The following is a 27,376-nucleotide window of genomic DNA, read 5'->3' as shown; positions in this document are numbered from 1 at the left end:
AGGAGCGCAATTTGCTTCGACAGCAATCCAATCCTGACAATCCAGAATTCCTCCTCTTTCCGACAAGCCTTCGAAAGCATCAATCTGGGGGGGTAGGCACTCACCATCTCGACGGCTTATGTGGTGGTGACTGATTCGACGACGTGGGTTCGCGGGCTGAAGTTGAGAAATTCTGAACTTTTGCCCTAAAGCGCTGGCCTGGACCACAATGTTCGCTTACCTCTTCGGGAAGTGTTAGGGTTTCTCTGCCCTGGTCCAATCAAGTGGCGCGCTTCAACCTGGCAGCAAACAGAACAGGGGGAAATGGCAGAGACAAGCGATCAATTATATGAGAATGATGAGAAAAAAATGAAAACTATTTAATTGACCGAATTGTATTCTTTTGGATAAATAACTGATTGAAAATATCAGTGAACTGATAATTTTTGCTGTGATTTCGAGCTTCTCATCATACATTCAGCTCTCGCGTCACATGACCTTCAATGATGATTCAGCAATTGTTTCCCCCACGTGATCGTTGGCGAACTTTTTTTTTTTTTTTTTTGCAAAACTCATTCGGAACAACGTCGGTGCGTCAGGCTCCATAATCCGAAAGGCTCTAGCCAATAATGGCCAAAAGTGGACTCTGCGACTAAAGCTTCTTGCGAAAAGCTTCAAAAATTTCTTTCTCGCCAGTCTCTCAGAAACAACCGTGTTTGGCAGACCCGATACAAAGGCAACTTGGGCGTGTTGAGTCAACCCAGGCACCTGCATTCCCATAATCTCGCGCTCTGCTCGGTTCAATCTTTAGAACTCGCAGATCTTTACCTTGCGCATTTCTTGCTCAATCCCTTCCGAAAGGCGATCTCAAAACTTTTTCCCACTCTATCCCACTATCACACACATGGCGCCTTTCACTGCTCGAGGTGGTCGCGGCGGCGGTGGCCGTGGAGGAGGTGCTCCTCGCGGCGGACGTGGAGGCTTCGGCGGTGGCCGTGGCTCTGCTAACGGTGTTCGAGGACGAGGTATGCTATGCTCGTCGTCTAAGAGACGTTTTGCGATTTGAAGACGCTTTTGAGGCTAACAGGCGACATCACAGGTGGTGCTCGAGGTGGCCCTGGCGGTCGCGGCGGCCGTGGTGGCCCTCCCCGTGGAGGACGAGGTGGCCGCGGTGGTGCTCGCGGCGGTCCTGGTGGCATGAAGGGTGGTGCCAAGGTTGTCATTGTATGTTGAAATCCTGCCCTCCAGATGCTAACTTTTGGTTCCAAAGAGACAAGTTTTGACTGACCTGTTTGCTCAACTAGGAGCCTCACCGTCACCCCGGTGTCTTCGTCGTCCGTGGCGGCAAGGAGGACGGCATTGCAACCCGCAACCTGACCCCCGGCGAGTCCGTCTACGGCGAGAAGCGCATCAGCGTTGACGAGACCGTCGAGAACAGCGACGGCACAACCACCACCACCAAGGTCGAGTACCGACTTTGGAACCCCTTCCGAAGCAAGCTTTGCGCTGCCATTGCCGGTGGTGCGGATGACATCTACATTCGCCCTGGTTCTCGTGTTCTGTACCTTGGTGCCGCCTCTGGTACCTCCGTCTCTCACGTCGCCGACCTCGTTGGCCCTACCGGCTTCGTCTACGCCGTTGAGTTCTCCAACCGCTCTGGCCGTGATCTCATTGCCATGGCTGCCAAGCGCCCCAACGTCGTCCCCATTGTCGAGGATGCCCGTCAGCCCGTCCGCTACCGCATGGTCGTCCCCATGGTCGATGTCATCTTCGCCGACGTTGCCCAGCCCGATCAGGCCCGTATCGTTGCCATGAACGCCAACTGGTTCCTCAAGCAGGGCGGTGGTGTCTTGATCTCCATCAAGGCCAACTGTATCGACAGCACAGCCCCCGCTGCTGAGGTCTTTGCCAGCGAAGTCCAGAAGATGCGTGCCGAGTCTATCAAGCCTAAATTCCAGCTCACCCTAGGTAAGAACACGCTCAACTTTTATACACAGCCCTCTTTATTAAAAAAGAATGGAAAAAACTAACATATCTACCACTCAGAACCCTTCGAGCGTGACCACTGCCTTGTCGCTGGTCTGTACATGCGCAACGAGTAAAGCACCAGAATCTTTTTTTCGATAAAAAAAAAGCCATGAACGATTATTATATCGGCTTGTATAAAGTCCTGGTTGCCAAAATCTTGTTTACTAGGCTACACGAATGAACCCCAATCAGGCTGCTACTGCATCTAGCTCTTCGTGCGCCGTACGGTTTCGGTTTTAAAGGGATGATTCACTAATGGCATGGGGCGTTCCGGATAAGGGGAATTCTGCTTTAGCTTTGAGCTTTTGTTCTGTTATATAGGGAGTTTTATGCCCAATGCAAAAGAAATGCTGCTACCTTTATGAAGCTCTCTTTGTGGATGAAGTAATTATAAACGTAGTGATGCGTCCGAGTTGATTACGTAGGGCTCTATTTTGTTCCTGAAATACTGTAGAGTTGAGGAAGCCCAGTAATCCTAAATGGCCATTTTGCCTCATTTCGTCATTAACAACAACTCTAATGCCTTAATAATTCTTACATTATAGGACGTATGATTCAGTTTTATCGAGTTTAAATCTTATCATGGTATAAAAATTTCCTTACACATACATAGCGCTTATTCTACCTTTAACCCAACGCCATGCCATTAACGCCCGGCAATCCAGTATCGTATGCATATATACCTGGAGCCCTATGCTTTTGCCCTTTTTATTTACTATTAATTGGCCAACTGTCGCCGTCTAAATTCAAACTCAGCCTTGGCGTCTGGTCCTTTAGTCATAACCATCGCCATAGGCTTCGGTCGCTCATCGCCCTTCTTCAGCCTCACGTCGTAGTTGATGAGGAAGAATGCTAGAATAAGCTTAATCTCATTTCCAGCGAAAAATCGACCAGGGCAAGCGTGTTTTCCTGCACCGAAATTAAGGTTCGTATCGTTCAGGGATGTAAACTGCCAGCGGTTACTCGCTTCGGCCGATTCTTGCCGCATGTGGTAAAAACGTAGCGCATCAAACTCCTCGGGGTTGTGGAAAAACTGCTCGTCGACGGAAATGCCAGCCTGGGGAGCCAGGACTCTTGTTCCTGCGGGTAAGTGCGTGCCATCAGAAAGGTCGATTGGCTTCAAGACTTTGCGAATAAAGGATGCTGTTGAAGGTGTCAGTAACGGGACAAAGAATCATCTTGATAAAGAAACCTACTGATATTGCCACGGAGTCGCTGAACCTCACGCATGAAGCTGTCGATCTTCTTGAGCTTGGCCATGCTCTCCTTGCGAGCCCAGCCATTTTCCAGTTCCAATATCTGGTAGGCTTCTTCGCGTAGTTCTGCCTGAACCTCAGGGTGTGAAGCAAGATCGGCCATGCATTCAAACAAAAGGTTGTTAGTGGTGTGAATCGAAGCGGCTGCCAGGATGAGCTGTAGCTCGGCGTGTGTCTGGACGTCTGCCTTTTCTTCCTCGGGTAGAGCCTCAATAAGCCACTGCATGAGGTCATTCGGCGGCTCATGAAAGGTCGAAATCTCCATATCACGTATTCTTTCCTCAAGCAATGGCTTCAACATTGACTTTGCGGCGTCTATATCTCGCCGAATCTTGCGCAAGTCTGATACGGCATATTGGGCGACGGGTCGAGCCCACTCCGGGAAAAATTGTAGTTTAATTACGGACATGAAAACGTTGATGGCAAAGTTGATCGACACCTCCATCCACTGCTCGTCTCGGTTCAGAAAGGGTCCGACGAAGGCTCGGCCACTGAGTCGGGCAATTCCACGCAAAGCGAATGGCTGCCATTTTACAGGCGTCCAGTCGTCGCAAGAAGGAAATTCGGTACCAATGTAGTGCTCCAGTTCGACCTTGAGCTGAGGGATCAACTCGACAAGATTCTGAGTTAATCTAGTTCTGACGAGAAGTGAGAGCATGTCGCCGTTGTGACCCGGAGAGAATTTGGTGTATTTCGTTTGAAGAGCCTGTACCACTAGTTAGGGTTTATTGATATGTATGGATTGGAGCAGGGTATCTTACGTCGGCTACGGCCTCTGTAGCACTGAGGATATCCTCGGGCAATCCCTTGAGCTCGGCGATGAACCTTGGAGGAATCATGGCTTGAATTCCCTCTGTCGCCTTGATTTGATAAACCTGGTCTCGAAACTGTATGGGCAAGTAAGTCATCAAGTCTACACATAATAGGAAAGGTATGTAATCTGACCTTGCTGTAGCTGGCAACAATTTGTGACTCGGCATCGAAAATCCACTTCAATTTCGAAGCTCCATAGAAGGGCACACTGAGCTTGCTGCAGTGAGACTTTGGCTTCAAAAGCCATGCTACCAGTAGCATAACGAGGACGGCTACATAGTAGCTGGTCCGCGGTGTCCAGGAGGTAAAAAGTGACGTTGCCTCAACCGCCGACGGAAACGGCGTCGAGTTGGACTGACGGTACATGGCGATTGTGTGCTACAGTATAGATATTTCGTTAAGCCGAGATGGTGATGGTGAGTGCAAAAAATAGCTGCCAGCCGGCAGAGTATTTGAAGGCCAGCGAGGCTTCGTCATGCGCCTCAGTAAGAAAGTATTCTCCTCAGCTTCGGTTGACAGTAGTTGTTTGCTAAAAGGGCATGCAAGGGAGGGAGATTTCTCTCCTGCAGGGAGATGCAAGGGATAATGTCTAGAATAGCGATGCTGGCATTTCTCTCTCTGTCTCTCTTGTTTGAAGTGTGTAGACTGCAGACAGTAGGTGGCAGTGAATAGGAGGCACCAGCAGTCCAGTATTACGCCGGAGCATTCGTTGAAAGCCCTAGGAGTGGACTACACCGAAGCAATGGGTCTTAGTTGACTGAGAATGGAGAATTATTCGAGTCTCAGCGAGCTGTAAACGAATATATCATAAAGACAGATGCAGATGTTGAAAGCGCGATAATGGAGAAGGCGTGAAGCGCGAACAACAAACCAAATCAACGTTTCATTCAACCCCGTCCTACAAAGTAGCCTACTCACCGCATCCTGTCCTCTGGCCTCTGTCCTCAGCCCCCGCAAACAAACCTGCGAAAAGGCAGATCCGGGCGTGTAGCACAGACGGGCGCGTGGTCGTGCAAGCCCATCATCATCATCAGCTTGTCTGAAACAGGGCAAGGCATGTCGCAGAAGTGTTCGGGAAGAACAGCTCCCGACACTAGCGGCTGCCCCAAAGGGAGATTCTTGGTGGCGGCCGGGATGGATTTCGGCCGCTTTCGCTGCGGGGATCATCGCGAAGATCGGGCATGCTGGTAAGACCTAGTCCAAGAGATTGGTTGATTGGTATTGGGCACGTTGATTAGGCGCGGCTTTGCCTTAAAATAGGTGAAGCTGGGATGCGGCGTGGCGATTCGTTTTTAGGCGAGTTGATCTGGCCAAGCCCCTTGTTACAGGTCTGGTTCCGGGTGCAACAGAATTGCTCCTGAAGCCTCCAGACTAGTGCAGGGGACTAGATGGGATGAAAATAATGCTTCTTTTCTTCGTGTTTTCGATGTTGTTGATGTCGAAGGGAGAAAATTTTCTTGGCTGGAAACACGATTGTGCCTCTTTCCTACCATTGATCGATGATTTGCAACTGCTGTCTATTTGATTTGGTGATGTAGTAGGTACTTGTAGTTTCTGCTGACATCATCGGCGGTACAAAGACTCCGTATTTGCAATCTCCTCAACCTTCTAACATGCAATACAGCTAGGGTTAGGGTCGACAGTTTTTTAATTGAGCTCAATAATCTTTATCGAGCTACCAAGTATTCACAGAACCTGTATCTACTTCATCAAGAGTTGCTCTCTGAAAACTGATTCACTAGGAGTAAGCGTCGCGCTGAGAACTACCCTATATGCGTACCGTTGCATATTAGTTACCATTGAAGACGAAAAATGAAACAAAAAATGAAACACAGTCCGGCTGCAAACGTGTCGATTTGGCTCTATAGTAAGCTTATCTATAAAAAGAATTGAGATTGTTGCTCTCGCTTCTCAATCCGCGTATCGTGTAGTCCCCATCGCCGGTGCACCAGTAGTCGGAGCCAGATTCACGCAGCCTCCAATGATGGAAAGCCTCAACAGTATTTCCCTTTGTTACTACCTAAGTAGATATCCTGTATATTCCAAAAACACCGAGTGCTGCAGTTACCTTTTAGCTGTTGGAATTCCTACCTTTCGTCCCAGACGATCTAGCATCGAGATGCCATCACTGTTTCCATGTATATTATCTGCCAACTAGAACAATAGTATGATTTCGCCTATATGAACTCCCACATTATAGAACTCACTCAGCCTCGAGAAGAAATCGTCAAAGTAGGAGCATCATACCATAGACGTGCCCTCCGCATTCACTCAACTTTTTCATCCCATCTCTACCTCTGGGCAAACGCACACCCCAACGCCCAACCCTATTGAACCAATCAAAACCCTAAACCCATTTTCCCATATACTCCATGGACGTGATATTGGGCATCTGTTCAACCGAAGCTCCCAAAAGGGAACCATTCGCCGAGCATTTTCGACCAGGTTCAATCCCGCCATCTCACCCACGAAGGTCTCTCTCCACTTTCACAGGAGCTATTCCCAGAACAACAATAAGCCACCACATAAGCCAACATTGTTACTAAAATTACACGACAACCGCCAATAACCCGACGCCCACTGCAATCAATAAATACATACATATACCCAGGATCCGACTGCCTGGTTGTTTGTCTTTGCCATGTGCAGTTTGAGATTAACTAGCATCGGGCCGCATTCCGAAAGACGATTGCCGTTCATTCAGATGCCGGGTTCGTCCACTGTGGATCGCTGCGGACTATTCAGTTGCAGATATACGGATCTACATGACATGAGGCTGAGAATGTGATATCCCAGCAAGGGGTTGAACCTCCCACCACAGTACAAACATTCAAACCGTCGATTATTTGGACAATGTCTGCTATGGCAGTTTACTTGGTCCCTTATCGACTGATTGAAGCCATCTCAACATGCATTCAGTCTGGTACCATGCAATATGAATGAGTTCCTTTCCTAACGGTTAGTCATGTCACAAAGATCCTACTCTCGTCGTCGTTACTAATTCACAAAGATCGACAGTGGCACTCAAAGAAGAAGCAACAGCTCTTAGACGAAATCAAACAAGTGTATATCTCTATCTATGACTGCAAGTCTAAAGATAAGCTTCAAATAAACTCCGGCCGATGCATTCCCATTCAAATTTTTAAACCAAGAAAAGATGATGCCGCTTAAGCGCCGTAGACCTTGACACGCTCGTCAATGTCCTGGAACTCCTTGGGACCAGCCTCGCCAGCCTTGCCACCAAAGACAAGCTGGGCATCGAGTCTCCAGTGAGCGGGAACGCCCCAGGTCTCAGCAACCTTGAGGTCGATCAGGGGGTTGTAGTGCTGGAGGTTGGCGCCCAGGCCCTCAACCTCGAGGGCAGTCCAGATGAGCAGCTGCTCCATGCCGAGGGACTGAACGGCCCAGGTAGGGAAGCGGTCGGCGTAGATGGGGAACTTGGCCTGGAGGGCCTTGGTGGCGTCGGTGTCCTCGAAGAAGAGGACGGTGCCGGCGCCGCCCTTGAAGAGGGCGAGCTTGTCGGCGGTGACCTTGAACTGGTCCTCGGGAACAATGGCCTTGAGGGTCTCGGAGGTGATATCCCAGAGCTTCTCGTGCTCGGCGCCAAAGAGGACGACGGCGCGGTTGGTCTGGATGTTGAAAGAGGAGGGAGTGTGGAGGGTGGCCTCCTTGACGATCTCGTGGATGCGAGAGGTTGAGATGGGGAGAGTCTTGTTCAAGGGGTAGATGGAGCGGCGGACCTTGGCCATCTGGAAGAGGAGATCGGCGGAGAGCTTGGTGGCCATTGTGACGTTGTTTGTGGGTTGGGTGGTTGTGGTTGTGGTGTTTGTGATGTTGGAAGAGAAGAGGAGGAACGATCCCAAGAGCTGAGAGAACTGAATGGTTGCGGTGTTGTTACTGTTGTTGTCTGGAGTAGAGAAGGGGGAACAAGTAGCCAGTGGATGCGAAGGAGGGATTGCTTTATACTATTTTGCCTCGGGCCAGAGACACTACAACAACGACACACAAACACACCCACAAACTCCCGTCAACTCTACCGGATCGGTCCCTCCCACTCAACAACTTTGCGCCCCATCCCCCTGGTTTCGCCGCCCCTCCCCAGGCCATCGGAGGAGCCATTCAATGTCACGATACGACACAACCGCAGAACCAAAAAGAAATGGACCCTCCAACGACATTAGGCATCATGAGCAAAGCAACATCGGTCCACCCTCACTTCCTTGGCGAGCAATTAGGACACCATTATGCCATTGCACATGATGGCCGAAGTGGATATTTCCCTGAAGATCAGTCGCGCAATAGTGGCATTTTTCGCTTTCAAAACTCTTCGTACGGATATCCCAGGACCCTCCGAGGCGGGTGGAGTCCGCTTTGGCATCCGTTATCCGGGTCGAAAAACGCTTCCCTATCTTTCCTTTCTTTGCCGCTTGTTTCCTCTTTGCTGCCGGACCTTTTTGGCTGCCGAAAACACCGGCTTAGACATGGCTGACGAAAAGATGAACAATTTTGGCCAATTCCGCCCTGCGAGCGGCTATTGCGGAATGGGGAAGTCAGACGTCAACACACTCGGGTTTACAACTGAACGGCTATACTATCCTACGACCAGGGGTTTCACAGCCAAATGGATACCCGGCGAAAAAAAGGCAACGAAAAAAAGCAAGGATGGCCCCCCACTAAGACAAATAGAGCCGCCGCACGCTATCCCACTAGGACAAATTAGAAAAAAAGAAAAATGTGGAAATACAGCAGAGAGAAAAGTTGATTTCCCACGCTTTGAAACTCGATAAGTCAGCATTTATAATCGCCTTCGTTCGGCCCGCAGTGGGCGGACAGTCCGCCTGCAGTAATATGTGCGAGATGCGCGGTGGGATGAGAAAAAGAACAGATCACTGTACTCATACGGAGTAGTGAAATGCATCAAGGGTCCTAAAAGACAGATTTGCGAGATGAGATGATCTGCAGCAGGAAGACACAGTCACTCGTATCTCGTATTGCTTTTTTTTCCATGTGTAACAACGGATATAATCCGCTGACTACACCTGCTACTAAGACAATATGTTGTATAAGGTAATCGGAACTTCTTCCGAACCATGCACTGCAACTCTTTGCTAATTGTCTGTCTGACTTACATCCAGACCACTCTAGGAACAGATTACGGCAAAAAGAGAGGTTCCCACCACTTGCCCGAACCATCAAGTACTTCCTAAACACCACTCCCCCCTCTCAAAAACCATCATGAGAGAAGTACCCCCAAGGTACCTCTTCTTTCCATCCACCTTACCCTCTTTTTTCGCGCTCTCGCTCTCTCGCGATTAATCCCAACTCCGGATACTTCACCACTCTATCTATCCGGAGTATCGGAATTAAAAACCACAACATCACATGAAAAAAAGTCTCCGTCTTTTCTCGAGACGGCGCCCGTCATTGTGTGTTCTTTCGGAATTAGATAGCCGTTGCTGAATTGGTCAATTATTGCGAGCTCGGCGGTTAAGATCTATTTCTGAGGCATGTTTTGGCGGTTGTTGAATCCTCAACTTGCTAGTGCTATTCAGGTAACTTGGGATACTCGTACTGCGTAGATAAGTCGTGGTTTGAACATGCGCTCTAACAAACGTAATCCCCTTGAAACAAAACTTCAAGACTTCAAAACTGGAAAATATATATACGATTTCCTATTTTCATAATTTGATAGGTATGCTACTACATACTTCTACTACTACTTCCAAAAAGAAGAAGAATAAAATGCAACGCCAAATACGCCCATAAACCCCTCTTGGATAAAAAACAAGAGGGATTCAATGTCAATGCCTTTCTCATATGTATACCCTCTCCCATCTCGAGGGCACGCAAAAAATCATTTCCCGACACAAATGCTCGCCCAAGTCCAACTCCGTAATGCGTTTGTCCTCCCGTACACACATTTCTCTGGTGCTTGCGCGCCGGATCAGTGGTTGTTTTTTTTTCTAGATGTTTTGACTGTAACCTTATCCTGTCCCGTGTTAAGTTTCCCTTTTCGGCAAGCGTTTCTGTCCAATTTGACATGTGTTTGTTGGTTCTCCCCCTCATCTGTTTTGTTCCTCTTTCGAATGCATAAGCTGGATGGCCAAAGGTGTGGAAAAAAAAAAGACCTCATACGACAATGTAAATGAAGAGGCGCTCGACGGCGCCTGAAAGATTAGTAAATGAAGAGAAAAAAGAGGCAAAATGTCAATAATGAGGCCAAGCCATCAGCGATAGAACGATCTACCACGTCTCGGCAATGTACTGGCCAGCCTCCTTCTTGAGCTGCCAGAAGTTGCGCGCCTCCTCACGCTCCAGGTTGCCCTTGGCCATGGCGACGTCCACAAGGGCATCTTCGACGCCCTCGCCCATGCCCTTGGAGCTACCGCAGACAAAGATGCGGCCGTCGACGGTGTTGATGATGCTCCACACGAGGTCGGCCTGGTGTCGCACTTCCTCCTGCACGTATCGGCCCTCGCCGCGACGGCTCTGCACCACGCGCTTGACCTCCTCCTCGTGGACGCCCCATTCGCCGCTGTAAATCTCGTCCAGCAGCGAGTCTCTGATGCCCTGCAGCACCCACACCTTGTTGGCGCAGTTGGCCTGCTTCAGGCGTCGCTGCACGAACCCTCGGAACGGGGCAATACCCACGCCGGCTCCGATCAGGAGCATCGGACCCTCGGCGTTGAACTGCTTGGCCAGGGGGTTCGCCATCAGGCCCTTGAACATGGGGATGTAAAACTCCGTCTTCTCCCCGGCCTCCTGCGCCTTGATGAACTTCCGGGCCTGTCGCTCAAAGAAGCCGGACCCCACACCGGTGCGAGATCCTTCACGCCAGTCTCCAGTCTCATGAACCGTGACGGCGATTTCGATCAGGCGGTGCTGCTTCTGGTCACCCCTCTGGAACGAGTCGTGCGGGTCATTGGAGAGAGAGTAGAAGCGCGGCATGAGCTGCTGTAGGGTCGACAGCAGGTCATCCAGAGGAGGGTGAGAGCTGGGGAAGGCGTGCAGCAACTGGGAAATGCTAATGCTAGGACCAGATCGGAAGTCGCAGAAAGCGCCTTGTCCCTCTGCAGCGCAAAGGAAGTTGAGAATCTTCTTTTCGTTGTCGGCTGTAGCATGCTCGGCGAGCACCCGCAGCAGACCCTTTGTAGGAGGATAGGACTGGAGGTCTGCGCACCAGGTGAGCAGGTCTCGGCGGGTAGTGACAAGCTCGCGCGGCTTATCGTCTCCCCAGACGGTGGGCCAGCGGCCCTTGGTTGTCTTCAACAAGACAGGCTTATCCCGGAGGAAGCGAGGCACCATCAGGGCGTCCAAAACATCTTCCACAACGGCATTGGAGTTGGGGGCGACGACACCAATGGCCCCGCCGACCCTCCAGTCGGTGTCTTCCTCCTCAGGATAATCTGTGATATCCAGGTCAAAGTGATATGTGCGCTTTTCGGCACCAGCCTTGGTCAGCTCGCGGGCCGTGTGGATCTTGGCGGCATACACATTATAAGGAGGGTGAGGCTGAACGAATCGCGGGGGCTGAATGGCCGTATCCACGGTTCTGAACTTTTCGAGGGGAATCTTGCTCAGGCTGGCGCTGTCGACGACCTCGCCGTCTCGCTCCAGGGAAATGGCAGAATCCGTGGGCGAGGACGGGCTCGGGGCCTTGGGGACTGAGGCAAAGGATATTGTCTTTTCCGGGAGGTCGACAATCTTGGTCAGGACCGTCGGGATGTCGCCAATCTTGAGGCCGAGGGACCGATACGCCTCGTTATCGGGCAGGGCGACCTTTTCGTATTCAATGCCGGCCGGCCTCGCGCCGCCCATCAAGCAGCAGCCGCCGCCACAGCAGCGAGTAACAAACTCGGCGGTCGTCTCGCCGGTGATGCGCTGAATATCACGGGCGCTTGAAGCAATCAGTCTTGTAGAGGCGCGTCGCTGGCGAGGCTGCACAGGTCGAAGCAGCTCTTCTTGGTCGTCTGACTCGTCCGAGTAGGTCAACGAGGGGGCTATAGACTCTGCCTTTGGCGTTGTGGGAATTGCCTCGGCAGCCCCGAGGGACAGGTTCTGCACCCGCACAGACTGCATTATTTCTGTTGTCTTTTGTCTTTTTATTATATTCTCAACGATCGAATGAAGAGTTGTGAGTGTCGGTATGTCGAAAGAGGAGGCGAAAGAGAATAAAAAAAAGCCGTAGGAATTGAAAGAGTAGTCCTTCGGGCGAATCCGCCAAGGTAGTACCAGCAAACCGGAACGAGGCAAAAGGAAACTAAAGACCGGAGCAAGGGAGATTGACGAAGATAGGAGATGCAGCGCCCCGACGAATTGGATCTCACGGGCTTTGCTGAGTCGTACGAGGAATGGGTTGATGTCGGAAAGGTTAAAGACGAAGGAGATGGGGAGGGAAAAGCGAGTACGGCTACCCGAGGGTTTTCTGGCCGCTTTAGGTCTGTTCTGCTGGGGGAACTGGGGACAACTTGAGCCGAGAAGCCACACACATTTTGTCTCTCCAGTTATTTATCTGATCCATGCCAATTCGCGACCCCAACATCGGCCGTCTACGGAGCCTCCAGACCCGCTATTGCCTTGGCCCAGCTTCATTCAACGTGCTTGGGATTTGACTGAATCGAGACCAAAAATGGGAGGAAAAGTCTTTGTCCGGTCGCCCCCGAGGCGCTGATTGGCTGACAGGGGTCTGAGTCTGGAGTCTGGGCTCCGATGACTGGAGCCACGGGCAGCGCCACCATGATCTAATGATGGATGCTGATTGATTGATTTGATTGAATGAGTGAGATTGATTAGGTAGGCTATTGGGCTGATTGATAAAAATTTACCAATGCTAACGCACGGGGGGCGCTTTCAATGGGGGCGCACAAGCAAAGCAAGCAGTATGCAGCAACACAGTGGGAAAAGACGAGACATGCGCCATCCGAGCCTCATTGCCGGGGGTCACACGCCTTATCAATCAATGACGGCATTCATTCTGTGTCGCTGCACCCGATGCTTTTTGACATTCCAAGAAACATGCACGCCCGCCCATTGCTCGCCCAAGAAGTATGTGCTGTAGGTCGTATTACTGCACCTTTCGTATTACTGTACGCGCCCGCATGATGGGAAAAAAACGCTCATCAGCAATTACCCTTGGCTGAGCAAATCTGGCATCATCACCAGAAAAAAAATGGAAGAGTTGCTCCGCGACAAGCCGGGGGTTGCTTGCTATTGTACTCGTACAGCACATGTTGCGCCGCTCCCGGGCCCGCCACCCCCCAATCCTTGCCTTGTCCTCAACAACGCAGCGTCTTTTAAATTTGTCTCCCAGTGTTCCCCAGAAAATCAATTAAACGTACGGAGTATAGCATAATGAATTATTATTGTCCGTATTCTGTCAGCTCACAGTAATATAATAACTGTATAATGAACACAGTCAGCAGCAGCTGCTGCATCATCACCACCAGCAACCCCCCTCCCTTGCTCAAGCCCAACGCCCTTGAATACAGTATCAAACTAGTAAAATTCTGTCCTTCGTGTTCCATTTCCTCCCCTCCCCAGTTTGCGTTACGCCAATCAACTCCTCCTTTGCGCCATTCCATTCCCAACCAAACAGCTGCCACCAAACTAGATGAGACAAGAGCAAGGGTCTTGTGGGCAATCCATCTCCCCCCTCCTCTCTCACTCACCCCAAGAAAAAAAAAATTATCAGATCCATCTTATCAATCCCATCTAATCTCCCCTTTTGCGGAGCTGTTATGTACTTTGATTCATACCCCCCCGATTTCGGTCGTCCGCAGCGCCGAGCCGAATTCCCAGCAGTTTTCTGTCCAGAGAAACCATTCTGTCACATGTGATGGCTGTCATGTATGTACCGTCGATGCCCATCTTACCCTCCCTTTTCCCGCTTGGCTGTCGGGTAGCAAAAGCCAATTGCATACTGTAGGTAAAAGGAGCAAATGGCAAGCATTCCATCATCAGCAAACTGTCGTGCCGTATGGATTCTAGCCCCATGTAGTGAATACTGTGTGCATTGTGCATGTCAAGCAGCTGTAGATTATGGAGAAGAAAGTAAGAATGGGAGAAGAAAACAACCCAGCAACCGAGGAACAACTTAGTTGGACGGACGCAGAATGCCGTCGGTGAAGAAATCTTGACTCGTGTTGCTCCGTGCTGTGTCACTGTACCAGCAAAAGTGACTGATCCCGTGTCTCAGCGATCTCCCCGATAATCTAATCTCCCCATCTGATAAGATCCTATTGAACCTGATCATCCGCCAGGTACACACAGTACTCCGTGTTTTCCGACAACAAAGGTCCCAGCTGCTTCCCTCCCGTACTAACGGAATGCATGGAACAGCCCAACAAACTCGGCTAGCCAAATCTCTGCTTTGGCCAATTTCCGAGATCGAGCCACTCCTTCGTTCTGGATGAGCCGAGTTTGCCCCCCTTTGCTCTGGCAAGCTTATTTTCGCGTCCCGGCGGTGGCGTGACAACTCTCTTTCTTTCTAACTGGGCTTCCAGAAAGCCCCCGGCTTTCAGAAAGCGAATACCGGGGGCGTTTACGAATACGAGCGACGGGATCATATACCTCGGGATGGGAAATATATTATAGAAGTGCTTTTTGCTTGTTAGTAAACCTGTAGATTGAACATTAGCAAGTCTATATCTGATGTTCCTAATGTACTACTCCCTTTTCTCGCTCAACCGTTTAACGGATGCGTTATACCCAATGAGGCGGTGTAGCTGCTGTCTTCTACCGTCCATTCTTACCACATCCTTATCCTTGTGATACAGAACCGAGGATAAAGCGACTGCGTCTTCTAACACTTCAGGTGCCTATTACCTATTGGCCATCTCATGTATGGCAACACAGGTCTAATGCGTCTGGTACACCGATGAACCGGCATCATGTGACATTTCTGTCGTCCATCAATAATCATACAACCAGCTCAGCAACCTCAAAACAGACTACTCAACTCGAAAGGCAAAAAAGGGGTTCAGCACCCATCAAACAGTTTTAACATATAAATGTATGTATATGTAATACGATAAGGTATGAAGCAAAACTGAAAAAAAAAAGGAACACAAATGAAAATGCTGACAAGCTCAACGCCACGCTCTGCACAGCACGCGATGAAAAGGTAAACTCGACAAATACCACTAAATGGCGAGGCAGATGCAGTCGCTATGCAGAGAGGGGTAGTAGTCGTAAAGAAGAAGAAAAGAGAAAATTCAAGAATTATGCCCGTGAAGAAGAAATCCAAGGTATAAATAAAACCTCCCCCTTTTTGCTTTCACTTTTTCCAACCAATACGCAAGTCCGATACATGTCGTTCCGCCTTCGTTACTGTTGTCGTGGTTTGTTTTCGTTTTCCAATCTTTTTTTCTTTATTAAAGCTTTTTTATTTTCTTTGTCCTTGGCGTCATGACTTGCCAGCTTCTTCTTCATTCATCTTGCGCTCCAGACTCCTGGTTGCTGCCGCCGCTGTTCCCTTGACAGGCCGCGGACTCAGCACGACAGGAGTTGACTGCGCTATCCGAGTTTGGGATTCAGCAGACTTGGTCGATGCGTCTTGACTCGCTCCTCCTGGTACGCCCCCCTTGTCTCCCCCCAGCTTGCGCAATAGTATCGCCGACTGCTGTTGAGCGAGCTTCTCTAACTGCGCAGTGGGATCCTTGACATGAAACTCCACGTCAGCCACCCAGCATTTGTAGTCTATTTAGCTGCCTTAGCTTGATTAGTACGTACCCATTCGGACTGTGACGGCACGCCCACAGCTTCCGGCAGCGCTTTGCCAGCGGCATCGCGTCCCCGGGGAACTGGCGCCGGTGTGACCGGCAGGCTGGGCCGCTCCGCCTCAGTGGGGAAGTCAGTAACCTTGAAGGGACGCTGGATCTCTTCCTGCTCATCATCTTCGTCGTCATTCTCCTCTCCTTCCTTGCCCCGGCTACTTGATCGGTGGCGCTTCTCGACGGCGTCCGCATACTTGGAGATGCCGGGGACCTCGTCCCAGGCATTACCACGCGAGTATGTTGTCCAGGATGCTGTTCCGGCCTCGCTCTTGTTGTCCGACGCCTTTGACACGGGTGACTTGGGAGGCGACTTTGTCACCGATGAACGACCAGTTGACTTGGCAGCAGTAGGGCCTGAGCGAGAGGCACCCTGTGGCTGTAGCTCTGGCTCATCACCGTAGAAAGATCTCGTAGCCTTGGGCTGGTTGGCCTCCCATGGGAAGATCTGACGGGGCGTCTGTTGGAAGTTTCCTCCTTGTGGTGTGTCGAACTTTGTGTCGGCCAGAGAGGCGTTCCTGAATTGATCCGAGTTAGCTCTATGCACTTATTGTGTTTACGGGTGAGATATAGACTGCGGCCTTACTTTTGAGACTCGTAAGCTTGGTTGTAGTTTCCACTGCCGTTGGCAAGCTGAGAAATCTCCTGAGATTGCGCGTTAGCTACTACACTTGTTCGTAGTCGTAAGCATTGTATTTGCTGGAAGCTCACCTTCTCGCGGTAGTGGCGATCATACACTGCCCACCATCTGCCAACCATTTCGTCATAAGCAGAGCTTCCGTATGAAGCATTGCGGCCGGCCTTCCATGGCTTGTCAGGCCCAATGAAGTGAACCATGTTAATGCTGGACTGGAAGTGACGGTAGGCGGGGAGGTATTGGTAGTGTGCAGAGGGGGTAACGTTGTAGGTAAAGGGCAGACGGTGGAAGTTGTTCTTGAAGTAGGTGTTGAGGAGACCCTGATCGGCACCGTCAAAGGAGATGCCCCTCTCGGCCAGGCCAACCATGGCGTGGTAGTCACCGTTGTTGGGCGTCAGGGCCATGACACCGGTGTTGAAGATGTCGGGCCAACCGATATCAGGGGAGGCCGCAAAGGCGTGTGGGAGGTCGAAGAGCTCATCGGGAGCTCGGTAGGCGACGACATCGGCGTCGATGTAGACAATTCGGGAGAACTGCGTCTGCTTCCACAGGTTGATCTTGGTAAAGGCAGAGTGCAGATCGGCACGGTTCATGAGGTAGAGGTTGGCAGGCTTGTCATTGCGGATTCGAGGCACAGGCAAGACATAGTCGTAGACGGTCTAATTCCCGCACAAAGAGGAGAGAGGCGAACAAGTCAGCAGATGATTCGTCTAGTATGTATGTGCGTATGTTTGTATCATGTAGGTATGCACACCAATGCATATGTCTCTACACAATGGAGAGATAAGGCTTCTTGTTTTGACCAACATACCTTGAGCTGAACAATAGCATCAGCAGTCACGCCGTCGAGTGTGACCAGGACCGCGAGCTTCTTGGAGGTGCCGGCATCGCGCAGAGAGTGGGCAAGAACAAGAGCACCTGGAGAGATTTAATTAGCAACAGCATTGCGAGAGCTTCGACCAGGGCCAACGTACCAGGAAGATAGGCATCGTTCAACAGAAGCTGTAGGCCATAGGCAACAATGTTAGCTTGCTATCGTTTGACCATCTGGACCAGCCAGGAGCACGAACCGTAGCATAGGCATGCTCGCCCCAGCTTGGATCAGCCATGATTGCGTATATGTGGAGCTAGTGACAGCTTGGAAAGGGCAGCAAGAGAGGGATTAAAACGCGGCGTCCGGCAAAACAGGCTCACAAAAACAAGACGACGAGCGAGCTTTACGGAGGAAGAAAAGCAGAGGGGAATGCGAAAACAGCTTCTGGAGCGGGACGGGGCGCGGTAGAAATAAAGAAAAAAAGAGTTGGGGGGCAACTTTATGGTGATGGAGGTTGGAATTGGGTACGGAGCTTGCCCGTACAGTACATGCGTCTGTCCAATGGCAAAAAAAGGAATGGATGGAAGATGGGTGGCGTTTCGTCAAGGTACTAGGCATTGGGCTGGCGCTACTTGTTCGTGTCGATGGATCGAGGCTTTCCACGCTTGCTGTCATGGATCGACGATGTACCCCCAAGCTTGGGCGCAGTACAGTAACCTCGATTGAGTGACTGTCCAGAGCTGTCCGTTGCCCTGTCCTGTCACTTCAAGCTGCTATCAGCTTAGTTCGTTCCCTGTGGCACCCGCTGGCCATCGGGCTAATACGGGGCCTAAGGACCTTACCCGGGCCCAGCTCTGGCTGATGGCGGCCGGCGTGCAGCATGGCGTGCAAGCGAACCAGCATGCAGATGCAGACACGATGCGGCGCACATCAGGCAAATGTCATGCACGCCGCCACCCATCATGTCTGTCTGCTGTATCATGTATGTATATGTATGTACATCAAACCCCCTCTATGCAGTGCAGTGCAGTGCCCCTCCATAGTAGTGAAGAAAAGCTGCCCCTCCAAAAGAAACCCCTCCAAAAACCCCTCCAGCTCGTCTCAGCCAACCAACCACGTGCTGGTGATACTCGCTCGTCTTCCATCCTCATACCGACCTCGTCTTTTCTGTATCGAATCCATTCCCGATTTAAAAAACATCGAAGCGGTCAGCAAACTCATTCAAGGCTAATGAATCAATAGCGGCCCCGTTTGGATAAGAAACAAAACCAAGATCAGCACCAAGGTGGTAGTAGATGCCTAACCAAGGCAGACTCCGGGGCCAGCAAAAACACCGGAACGTCCAGATTGTCCCTGATTAGATACGGGCCAGCGCCACCACGACGGAAGCCAATTTACATACGAAACTAGCATCCAAGCTTCCAATGCGTCACCTTTTATGCACATCCCGGCCTCGCCATAGGCCAATGGTCCCCCAACAGCGAAAATTTTTTATTTCTCTCACCACTTGCCGCGCATGCAGGCTCGCATCTGGCCTTGCATGACATGAACAAGGAAGAGGGAAAGTGGAAGAAGAGAGGGAAAAAAAAGCTCGCAGCTCGGTCTTCCCTTGGCCACTCTCCTCTCCCGCCCCCCTTCGTTTTTCTGGATCCCTCCCGAGTTAGCAGCAGAAGGGGCTCCGCAGTTGGGAATCAGTGCTTCTCTGCCTCTCGGTTTGCTTTGCAGATAAATAGAATATCGAGGCCCAACGCGCGCAGTCCGTCGGGCTCACTCGCAGCAAAACTGGTTATCAGTTCCATGCAAATGCGCGCAATTCGGCCGCGGCCGCTCCTCATCACGTACAGGACAGGACATGCTTGCCTTCCCGCCGTCCTGATTAGCCAGCCCGGCCAACGGGGCCCATTTCCGATGTACTGCGAGGCTGCACCGGCGAAGAGAGAGGAGGCTTGTCTTTTGCCTCCTCACGCCATTGGGAACTTCTTCAACGTCGGGCCGTTAATACTTTTATTACATGGCCAACGTCGTATCTGGCCAGCCGTCCTGTCAATGGGCCTCTTTTCACTATCAGCCAGCCCCCTTCCTTTTGCTTTTGACCCCTCCTTTGGCCCGTGGCCTGTTTTGCTGTCTGCCTGCGAGACCATCCGGGTAATGGAACTGGACGCCAAATTGATACCTAAGCGTCTCAACAGTTTTTTTTGCTTGTCGGGCAGAATGCTCCCATCAGCTTCCGTATTCCGTTGGTAGAACGCGTACTCGACAGTGCCCTAGGGATGGGGCCCGGGAGCTGCAGCTTTCGAGTATACCCAAACGACACCCACCTTTTTGGCGAATAAATAGCTCTCCACTTCGTCTCTTTGATGAAGCTTCCTCCTTGCCAACGATCCAGATGCTCCGTAGTTCTCCACTATGCTCGTTCCCCCGCACCTTGGAATTGCAAAAGAGCTGCCTTGAGCATCCATCTGGCACCGTAATGGCAAAGAGGAAGACGAGGATGGTTGCCTCTGCGAGACAAGCACAAGCAATGCTTCCCAACGACGCGGCTTTTACATGTGATTTCTGACGATGCTGCAAGGTAAAAAAGTCTAGCCAACTTCGCATGGCCAATATATTTGAGCTACTGTACTATACGGGCATTCCAATTGTGCCCCCTCCATCCTTTGCCCCTCTTTGTAAGAGCTAGGATGCTGAATTAATACTTGGTAATATTCCAAAAAAGTGATACGATACTAACGCGTCAATGACTCCATTGCATGCTCTCTTCCTTTAATAATGAAACAACTACGGAAATGGCAAAGCGAGAGCAAGCACCAAACAGAAAAAAGCCTCTCTCATGCATCTCATGCACGACTGCATGAATATATGCATCCTGTGGCTCCAAATCTCTCATATACCAACATCAAATGTCCTTCTTGTAGGCGTGCTCGGGCTTGTGAGTGGTCTCGTAGTCAATATGAACGTAGGCCCGCTCAACGTCGGGCAAACTCTCTAGCTTGAACTGCAGCTCTTCGGCCACATCGTGCGTCTCCTGGAGTGTCCGCGTCGGGTCCATGACAATGTCCACTTCAGCAATCAGCCGCGGGCCCGAGTGGTAGACTCGCACCGTATCAATGCCTTCAACGACTTCCGAGTGGGTCAAGCACACGTATGTGATGAGCTGCTGCATGTCTAGAGGCGCGACAACACCCACGAGCAGTAGGAACTCGTTAAAAGCAGTATACAACCAGATGCTGGAGGTGAAGATAGACAAGAGAATGGCGCCCATTGGGTCAATCCACCACTCCAGCTTTGCACCACCCACCGATGTCAAGATACCGAAGCCGTTCACGAGCAGGTCGTTACGGTGATCCTGCCACAGAATGTTCACCTGGCTATATTTGTCCTTGAGAGACCAGCAATACAAGAAGAGGGCGAACTTGGTCGCAAACGCCGCGCAAACGGAAATGACCGAGGGGAGATGGAACTTCTTCTCGCTATCACCGCTTGCCAGTTCCTTTGCTGAGAAGGCGATGATGATGAGGGCTACAGCGCTCATGAGGAAGCAGAAGACAATGTTGCCCACTGTCTCGAGCCGTGCCTTGCCGGCAGGAAAGCGTCGCGGATCGACACTGCGGATGGCGCGGTTTGACAGAATCAGAGCGAGAGTGCTCAGCGGGTCAAAGATAGCATCGGCCATGGTTGTGAAGAGGGACAGAGAGCCGGACGTAATGGCCGCGTAGAGCTGAAGGGCCGTGAGGACAATGTTGGCCGCGAGCGAGCCATAGATGGCAATCTTGAACTTGAGCTTGTCTTCTCCTTGCTCGATGCGGGCTTCCTCTCGATGGTCCTCAACCGACTTGAGCATCCGTTCGATGGTGGCATTTTGGTTTTCGTAGAAGCCGCGGAGTTTGCGGTGGTCGCTTTTGGGCGCGTACTTCTTGGCCCCGTTGGCCGCGTCCCTCTTACGAGATGAATTGGCCTTGATCTGCTCGAGGTCCGAATCGGTTTTGTAAGAAAAGGACAGCCCGTAAGGATCGCTCTCGGCCGACAGACGCGGAACGCGAGAGCTGCGACCCGCGGTAGACTGCCTCTCTACATCTGCGCTTGTAAAGTGGTGGCGCTCTACTGCATCGTGATCGGCCACCTCAACAGCCTCGACACCCGTGCTGGAAGCATCATGAACAGCAGGCGACTTCGAGCTGCTGCGGCTGGAGGATGGCGCCTGGAGGCGCTGGAGGTTGAAGACGTTGGGGTGGTGAGTGATGGTGTTGCTTGCGTCGGGCGTCATGGTGAACGATTCAAGGGGTGATGAATCGGGCGATGCCGTTGTTCAATTGCCACCGAAAGCCTGGAGAAGAAAATCAAGAACCGCTGGCTTCCGATACTCCGGCGTGTTAAGTATTATCTCAATTCACCGGTAGGTCCGAAGGAGACGCGAGTTCGGCGTGGGGGGGTTTCGCTTCGCCACCAAAGGAGGCCTCGTAGAAAGTCTTGGCTGACCAGGGATCGTCAAGGCACAACAGATCAGTGCTGATCAAGGACAGACGAATGTCCAAGATGCTATAACAAGAGGATCGATGGCCCCTGAGGTTTGATGATGAAAAGGCAAGCCAGATCGAGATAAAGTAAGCTTGATTGATGCCAGGGGCACAGAGTAGAAATTTGACGATACGGGCCGATAGCTGCTGTGGAGAGCTCGCAAATAAGGGGACTCAAGCTGTGGCGGGATCGGTGTCGAGGGGCGTGGGGGCTTCGGGCCAAGCAAGGAGATACGCTGAGGGTAATAAAACGAACAAGATGGTCGGATTACTGCATTTCAGCGGTTGATTGATGCTCGTCCTAGATATGGGGGTTGAGTTTGGATGGGGGAAAATTGAATTAAATCAAGAGGTTAAGAGCTTATGTGAGATGGAACATATTGTTGGCTGTAGGAAAGCACCTCTGGAATTGCTCCTGCTCTCCTTTGTTGCTCTCACCAACGGCCCATGACGCGAACGGATCAACCAACGTGGTCGCCATTGTGTGTGCTTCGTACGGAGTACGTAGACGGCATATTACTAAGCTCATACGCCAAGTAAAGTGCCTGTAAGTGTGTTGAAAACAGACGGGCAGTTTGAACTTCAACTCGCAAAATAGCGATGAGGCAGAATGCGCAAAAAGCCAGGGTCGTCACATATAAAGTAATACGATCGATGGTTTAAAAATAAACTGCTAGAGTGCAGCGGGAGCATCTAGATCTTAAATGGAATCTCGATCAAAGTCTGGCAGCGGCTCTTCGGGCGACTCCGGAACCATCCAGGTTCCCCAGCGGCGGCTCAAATTCGCCGACCCACGCCTGCGTATCAGCCCATTTGCTGCAGTCTTTATCACACACATCGATATGGTTAGCTGCCGCTGCTATCTTGCATGAATCGTTGAAAATAGAACATGAACATAAGCTGCATTAATACGTCGAGAGGTAGATTATTATATATGTAAGGGGTACATGTAGACACTTGGCTGCATCTCAGTGTAAGCAGCCAAAGTTGATCAACTATCCTAAAAAAGAAAAGAGAAGGGAGGAAAACGCCATAATGCAAGCCTCAAAACAACAAGCCGGTGATGAACCCCCTTACAGCTTCGGTTCGATTTTAGATCGCTTCAGGATCCAGTCAATAACGTCCTTTGTGTACTCGTCCTTGCAGTGGTCCGCGTGAAGCTGGTGATATGCGCCTTCATACGACTTGGTCTCTCTGTCCTCAACCGCCGCCTGCTCATTGACAAACTTGACAGCCGCATCATAGCTGCAAGTCATGTCGTTTGTGCCGTGAGTCAGTAAGATTGATTTCACATCACCGCCCAGCTTCACTCCCCCAGATTGAAGCAACGCTGTACGATCCAGCAGCGACGCCAGGCCCTCCAGCGTGCCGGTGTTGTGGCACAGCTCGTCGTTCCTGATGGACTCGACGACTTCCGGATCACGACTCAGGTGTTCCGGCGGAACCACATGCTTGAGCTGATGCCGCGGCAGCAATCGCCCAACCAACCTCCCGAGAACAACCTTGACCACGCTGGGCTCCTCGCCCTTGGAGAAGCCGATGAAGGGAGCCTCGAGGATCCAGCCCCGGATCTGAGCCACCAGCTGCGAGTGCTTCGCATCGCCCGCCATCGTGAGCACCTCGCCGCCACCCATAGAGTGACCCATGACAAACACCGGCACGTCCGACGGCAGCTTCTCCTGGATGAAGGCGACAATGTCGGCGACGACCTGCGCGGTCGGGCCGGTGAGACCCTTCTCCGCGGGCCGATTCACGCTGCGGCCCCAGCCGCGCTGGTCCCATGAAAACACCTGGATGCCGTGCTCGGCGAGCTTGGGGAAGAAGTCGTTGTAGCGGTTGATGTGCTCGCTGAAGCCGTGGACGAAGATGAGCTTGGCGACAACAGGACCCGTCGGCTGGGGACGGCATTAGCATTGAGGCAGCATCACATGTGAAGATAGTCAACGATTGATAGGGAGACGAACCGTCCACGTCTTGGTGTAGAGGCTTGCATCGCCCGCCTTGAATGTCCCTTCAGTAGTTGTCATGGCTGATTTGAACGATATTTTACTGGTATTAAAAAATTAAAACAGTTGGGGTACAGGGCTCGCTCTCTGAGCCAACAGATGGAGAACGAAGACGGATCGCAAACTGAGCTGTCACAGCATTAATGAGACGCGCTGGAGTGCAGCCCCTATGGCAGCTTTAGTGGCTAGTGCAAGGGTACCTGTATCCAATTAGCGGTCCACGGGTCTTTTTGGTGGGGCCCCGGGTAGATCCCAGCCCGAGTTTCCTCGGTAGAAGCCTTCAATGGATGTCGTCTTACCCTGCTAATCTAATGGACAGGTATCATCCCCAGGGCTACTTGTGAGTTGAGTATTCCGTATATGCCCGTATATCGACTAGCACTTTAATTGAAACTATTTTATCGGGTGATTGTGAATAAATGGGGAGTGAGTGCGGAAGAGAGAGAGATTGAAGCACTTTGAGACCATGTAATTCCGTCCTCAATATACCTAAGTGACAAGCAAGCACATAACCAAGATGAATATTCATATTCTCTCAACTCTCGTTTATGCCCTCCTCAGATATAATACAAGTTCCACAGCCTGCTATCCTCAAGACATCGTCCTCCGAGGCACGAGTTTGAGCGGAGTTATTACTACAAGATCCATACCTAGTTCTTATGGATGCCGCCATCCCAGGGGCATGCTGACCTCTATGTACAAAACGTTCCAATTCGTTTTGCTCCTGATACACCAACCTTGCCGCCGAAAATACTTTACAAAATTTATCAATCAGCAATCATCTCCCCCTCTTTGATGCGTATATGTGTTTTTTTCTCTTTTCCTTTCTTTAGACATCAATCGTGTATGCGCTCAAGGGCTTCTTCCTTTATCTTCCGAAGGTAGAGCAGCCTTTTCTCTGTTCGCCTCTTCACCTTCGTCCACGAATCTCTCCGCGTCTTCATCTCTGGCGAGATCATCCTCAATCTCCTCAAATTCTGTAATGTGGGAAGTGGCCTCTGTGGATGGCCGCTTCTCCGGGATCTCGCCGCCACTCATCTGCCACTCCATCAGTTTGCTAAAGGCGCTCTCCTTATCAGCAGCAAGCTTGACATAGCTGCCAATCTCAGCCACCTTTCCGTCCTTGTTCAACACAATGATGAGGTCGGACCTCTTGATCGTAGAAAGTCGGTGCGCAATGGAAATGGTGGTGTTGTGTCCACGGAGCAGCCCCGCAAGCGCTTCATTTACCAATGTCTCTGACTCTGCATCCAGAGCTGAAGTGGCCTCGTCGAGAATCAAGATATCAGGGTCCTTGAGCAGTGCCCTAGCAATGGCAATGCGCTGCTTTTGACCACCGGACAGCTGGGATCCTCGGGCGCCGACCTGTGTTTCAAGGCCTTCAGGCAGATCACTGATAAATGTGCAGTTTGCTCTCCTGGCTGCAGAGATAATTTCCGCGCGACTTGCATGTGGCTTGCCATATGCGATATTCTCAGCAATGGTGCCTGAGAAGAGCACGGGCTCTTGAGACACAACACCAATGCGTCGTCTCAGGGACTTGATATTCATTCCTGAGATGTCGACACCATTGATGGTAATAGATCCGGATGTAGGGTTGTAGAATCGCAAGAGCAACGACGCAACGGTCGATTTGCCGCCTCCTGATGGCCCAACGACGCAAACGTTGCTACCAGACGCAATTTCAAAATCTAAGCCGTTGAAAATCTTCACTGCAGGCCTGGTTGGGTAGGCAAAATGAACGTCGGAAAATCGAATGGTGCCCTGAGCTGACTTGACGGGGTATCCGACTGTCTGGTGAATGCTGGGTTTCCGATCCTGTAATTCGAACAATCGACTTGCGGCACCAACGCCCTTCATGAGCTCTGAGTAGAAGCCAGAGAGACCAAACAGACTGGAGCCTGCAAATGCAGTATACATCATGAAAGAAGTCAAATCTCCCAGGGACATGGCGCCGGTCCTCACGAGATTTCCGCCGACAACTAACATGGCCAGAATCGTCATGTTACCAGCCCAACCCGTTGAGGCGAAGAAGGTTGCAGCAATGAGGGACTCCTTTTTTCCAAGAGCAAAGATCCTGCGGACCTGTCTGTTGTACCGGCCAACCTCTTGAACCTCTCCGACAAATGCCTGGCTCGTCTTGATATTTCCAAGTCGTTCTTCCGCAATCTTTGTCAAGGTACCGAGATTTTTCTGAATCGACCTGCTCACATTTCGAATCGCTCGTCCGTAAAAGAAGGCGCCAATAGCAATGGGCGGGAACATGAGGCACAAGATACCGGTAAGCTTGGCACTCGTCCAGATCATGATTGCGAATCCAGCACCACCACTGAAGATTGCTCGAAGTCCATCACTCAAGTTGGAAGTAATTGATTTGCCAACAATGACGGAATCGGAACCAAGTCGTGAAATGAGATCACCAACTCGATTGGCATCGAAAAATTCAGCATCTTGAACATAGGTTTTCCTGTAAAGCTGGGATCGTAGTCTGGCGACGACTCTCTCTCCGATGATACGTAGCAGAATGACTCGTCCAAAGCTGGTCATGGCTCCAAGTGTGAGAACGCCACCAAGGGCCATGAAAAACTGGTTCAAGGAGAGACCAAAGATGTTAACGTCATCGATGTTGCCCTTTGTCGAGATATCCAAGATGCGACCAACGGAAAACGGAATCAACATGGTAACGCCGGAAGAGATCATAAGGAAGAAGAAAGCCAGGCCCAGCCACCGAGCTTCGGGCTTGGCGATCGAGAGCAACCTCCATATTTCCTTAAAGCCAGCCTTCGATTTGGGCGTGCCCTCTTTAGATAACCTAGCAGATAGATTGACTTGCGCCGCATTGGCTGCTCGTTCGCTTTTCTGAAATTCCTGGTTGGCTTCGTCCTGATCCGTATCCTTTGTCTGCTTTGTAGGCTCTAGCGTTTGCCGAGTCGCATTTCCAGTATTTGATTGAATTTCCCGCGCAGCGAAAGAAGTGCTGGAGAATTGGCGAGCTAGTTGCAGTATGCGTCCATGGCCCGAGGTTGACGGGCCTCCAGTGGCCGAATGCGATAGAGATTGAGATTGTTGTACCTGAGATAGACGTAGAGACCCTGCCAGCGTATGGAAGCCGGCAGGGGTGAAAGAGGGCAGATTGCGCGAACCAGAAATCGACGGGCGAAGGAAATGCGGCTGCTGCAGCAGAGATTCGGGCTTCGGGAAGTGTTGCGACAGAGCTCGACTTGAGGCTGCAGATTCTTGCGAGCTGCTGGCTGCTAGCCTAACAGGCAGCGCTCGTCGCAGCGCCCCGGCATTCATGATAACCGAGGGGACGCCCAGCGGTTCAGCATCGAATTGCTGGGAGCCGGTCGGAAGGAAAAGCCGTGGTCGGTGCTGAAGCGGGTGATGTGATCCGGTAGCGTTGTAGAGGAGAGAAGGGAACAAGAGGCGGATGGGAAAAAGATTTCCAATTACCTAGCACACTGCTGAACTAGGAGGTTCCGTCATAGTCGCGGCATTTACAGCTGAAAGCGCTGAAAGCTGCTGCATGCGCAAGGCGGCAACTCTAAAGCCGCCTAA

The 27,376-nt window shown here is 51.2% G+C and overlaps 9 protein-coding genes across 9 annotated transcripts; 2 read left to right on the top strand and 7 right to left on the bottom strand.

The window, feature by feature from the left end:
• The first annotated feature begins 577 nt into the window (after nt 1–577).
• On the top strand, nt 578–2,364 carry V8C40DRAFT_249672 (rRNA methyltransferase NOP1). The gene is made up of 4 exons (XM_083216812.1): nt 578–1,004; nt 1,079–1,203; nt 1,284–1,947; nt 2,026–2,364. Exons 1-4 carry the CDS (start codon nt 884–886, stop codon nt 2,079–2,081), a joined length of 966 nt encoding a protein of 321 aa, XP_083071789.1. The 5' UTR covers nt 578–883; the 3' UTR covers nt 2,082–2,364.
• A 223-nt stretch (nt 2,365–2,587) lies between these two features.
• V8C40DRAFT_49038 (cytochrome P450) lies at nt 2,588–4,618 on the bottom strand. Its single transcript, XM_083223026.1, has 4 exons — nt 4,209–4,618; nt 4,025–4,150; nt 3,204–3,969; nt 2,588–3,150 (listed from the first exon to the last, which is right to left on the bottom strand). Exons 1-4 carry the CDS (start codon nt 4,440–4,442, stop codon nt 2,726–2,728), a joined length of 1,551 nt encoding a protein of 516 aa, XP_083071788.1. The 5' UTR covers nt 4,443–4,618; the 3' UTR covers nt 2,588–2,725.
• Nucleotides 4,619–7,243: 2,625 nt separating this feature from the next.
• Nucleotides 7,244–7,861, bottom strand: V8C40DRAFT_267527 (Nitroreductase-like protein; the record flags this gene model as incomplete). Its single annotated transcript, XM_083219858.1, has 1 exon — nt 7,244–7,861. One exon carries the CDS (start codon nt 7,859–7,861, stop codon nt 7,244–7,246), a length of 618 nt encoding a protein of 205 aa, XP_083071787.1.
• A 1,864-nt stretch (nt 7,862–9,725) lies between these two features.
• On the bottom strand, nt 9,726–12,677 carry V8C40DRAFT_249664 (uncharacterized protein). The gene has a single exon (XM_083216811.1). It carries the CDS (start codon nt 12,153–12,155, stop codon nt 10,320–10,322), a length of 1,836 nt encoding a protein of 611 aa, XP_083071786.1. The 5' UTR covers nt 12,156–12,677; the 3' UTR covers nt 9,726–10,319.
• Nucleotides 12,678–15,480: 2,803 nt separating this feature from the next.
• On the bottom strand, nt 15,481–17,593 carry V8C40DRAFT_267525 (glycosyltransferase family 8 protein; the record flags this gene model as incomplete). The annotated part of the gene is made up of 7 exons (XM_083219857.1): nt 15,481–15,732; nt 15,807–16,365; nt 16,434–16,492; nt 16,559–17,143; nt 17,296–17,402; nt 17,459–17,486; nt 17,555–17,593. 7 exons carry the CDS (start codon nt 17,591–17,593, stop codon nt 15,481–15,483), a joined length of 1,629 nt encoding a protein of 542 aa, XP_083071785.1.
• A 1,160-nt stretch (nt 17,594–18,753) lies between these two features.
• V8C40DRAFT_249656 (uncharacterized protein) lies at nt 18,754–19,964 on the top strand. Its single transcript, XM_083216810.1, has one exon. It carries the CDS (start codon nt 18,844–18,846, stop codon nt 19,540–19,542), a length of 699 nt encoding a protein of 232 aa, XP_083071784.1. The 5' UTR covers nt 18,754–18,843; the 3' UTR covers nt 19,543–19,964.
• Nucleotides 19,965–19,975: 11 nt separating this feature from the next.
• V8C40DRAFT_48915 (cation efflux family-domain-containing protein) lies at nt 19,976–21,867 on the bottom strand. Its single transcript, XM_083223025.1, has one exon. The coding sequence runs from the start codon at nt 21,560–21,562 to the stop codon at nt 20,195–20,197; it is 1,368 nt and encodes a 455-aa protein (XP_083071783.1). The 5' UTR covers nt 21,563–21,867; the 3' UTR covers nt 19,976–20,194.
• An 833-nt stretch (nt 21,868–22,700) lies between these two features.
• On the bottom strand, nt 22,701–23,948 carry V8C40DRAFT_249652 (Alpha/Beta hydrolase protein). The gene is made up of 2 exons (XM_083216809.1): nt 23,777–23,948; nt 22,701–23,707 (listed from the first exon to the last, which is right to left on the bottom strand). The coding sequence occupies exons 1-2, from the start codon at nt 23,837–23,839 to the stop codon at nt 22,886–22,888; spliced, it is 885 nt and encodes a 294-aa protein (XP_083071782.1). The 5' UTR covers nt 23,840–23,948; the 3' UTR covers nt 22,701–22,885.
• Nucleotides 23,949–24,266: 318 nt separating this feature from the next.
• V8C40DRAFT_249648 (ATP-binding cassette permease mdr2) lies at nt 24,267–27,321 on the bottom strand. Its single transcript, XM_083216808.1, has one exon. The coding sequence runs from the start codon at nt 27,113–27,115 to the stop codon at nt 24,671–24,673; it is 2,445 nt and encodes an 814-aa protein (XP_083071781.1). The 5' UTR covers nt 27,116–27,321; the 3' UTR covers nt 24,267–24,670.
• Nucleotides 27,322–27,376: the final 55 nt, after the last annotated feature.

This window comes from Trichoderma camerunense (assembly GCF_050948025.1).
Source record: "Trichoderma camerunense strain CBS 138272 chromosome Unknown V8C40scaffold_12, whole genome shotgun sequence".
Classification (NCBI taxonomy): Eukaryota; Fungi; Ascomycota; class Sordariomycetes; order Hypocreales; family Hypocreaceae; genus Trichoderma; species Trichoderma camerunense.
The sequence above is the reverse complement of the archived record's forward strand: the minus strand, read 5'-3'. Positions and strand labels throughout refer to the sequence as shown.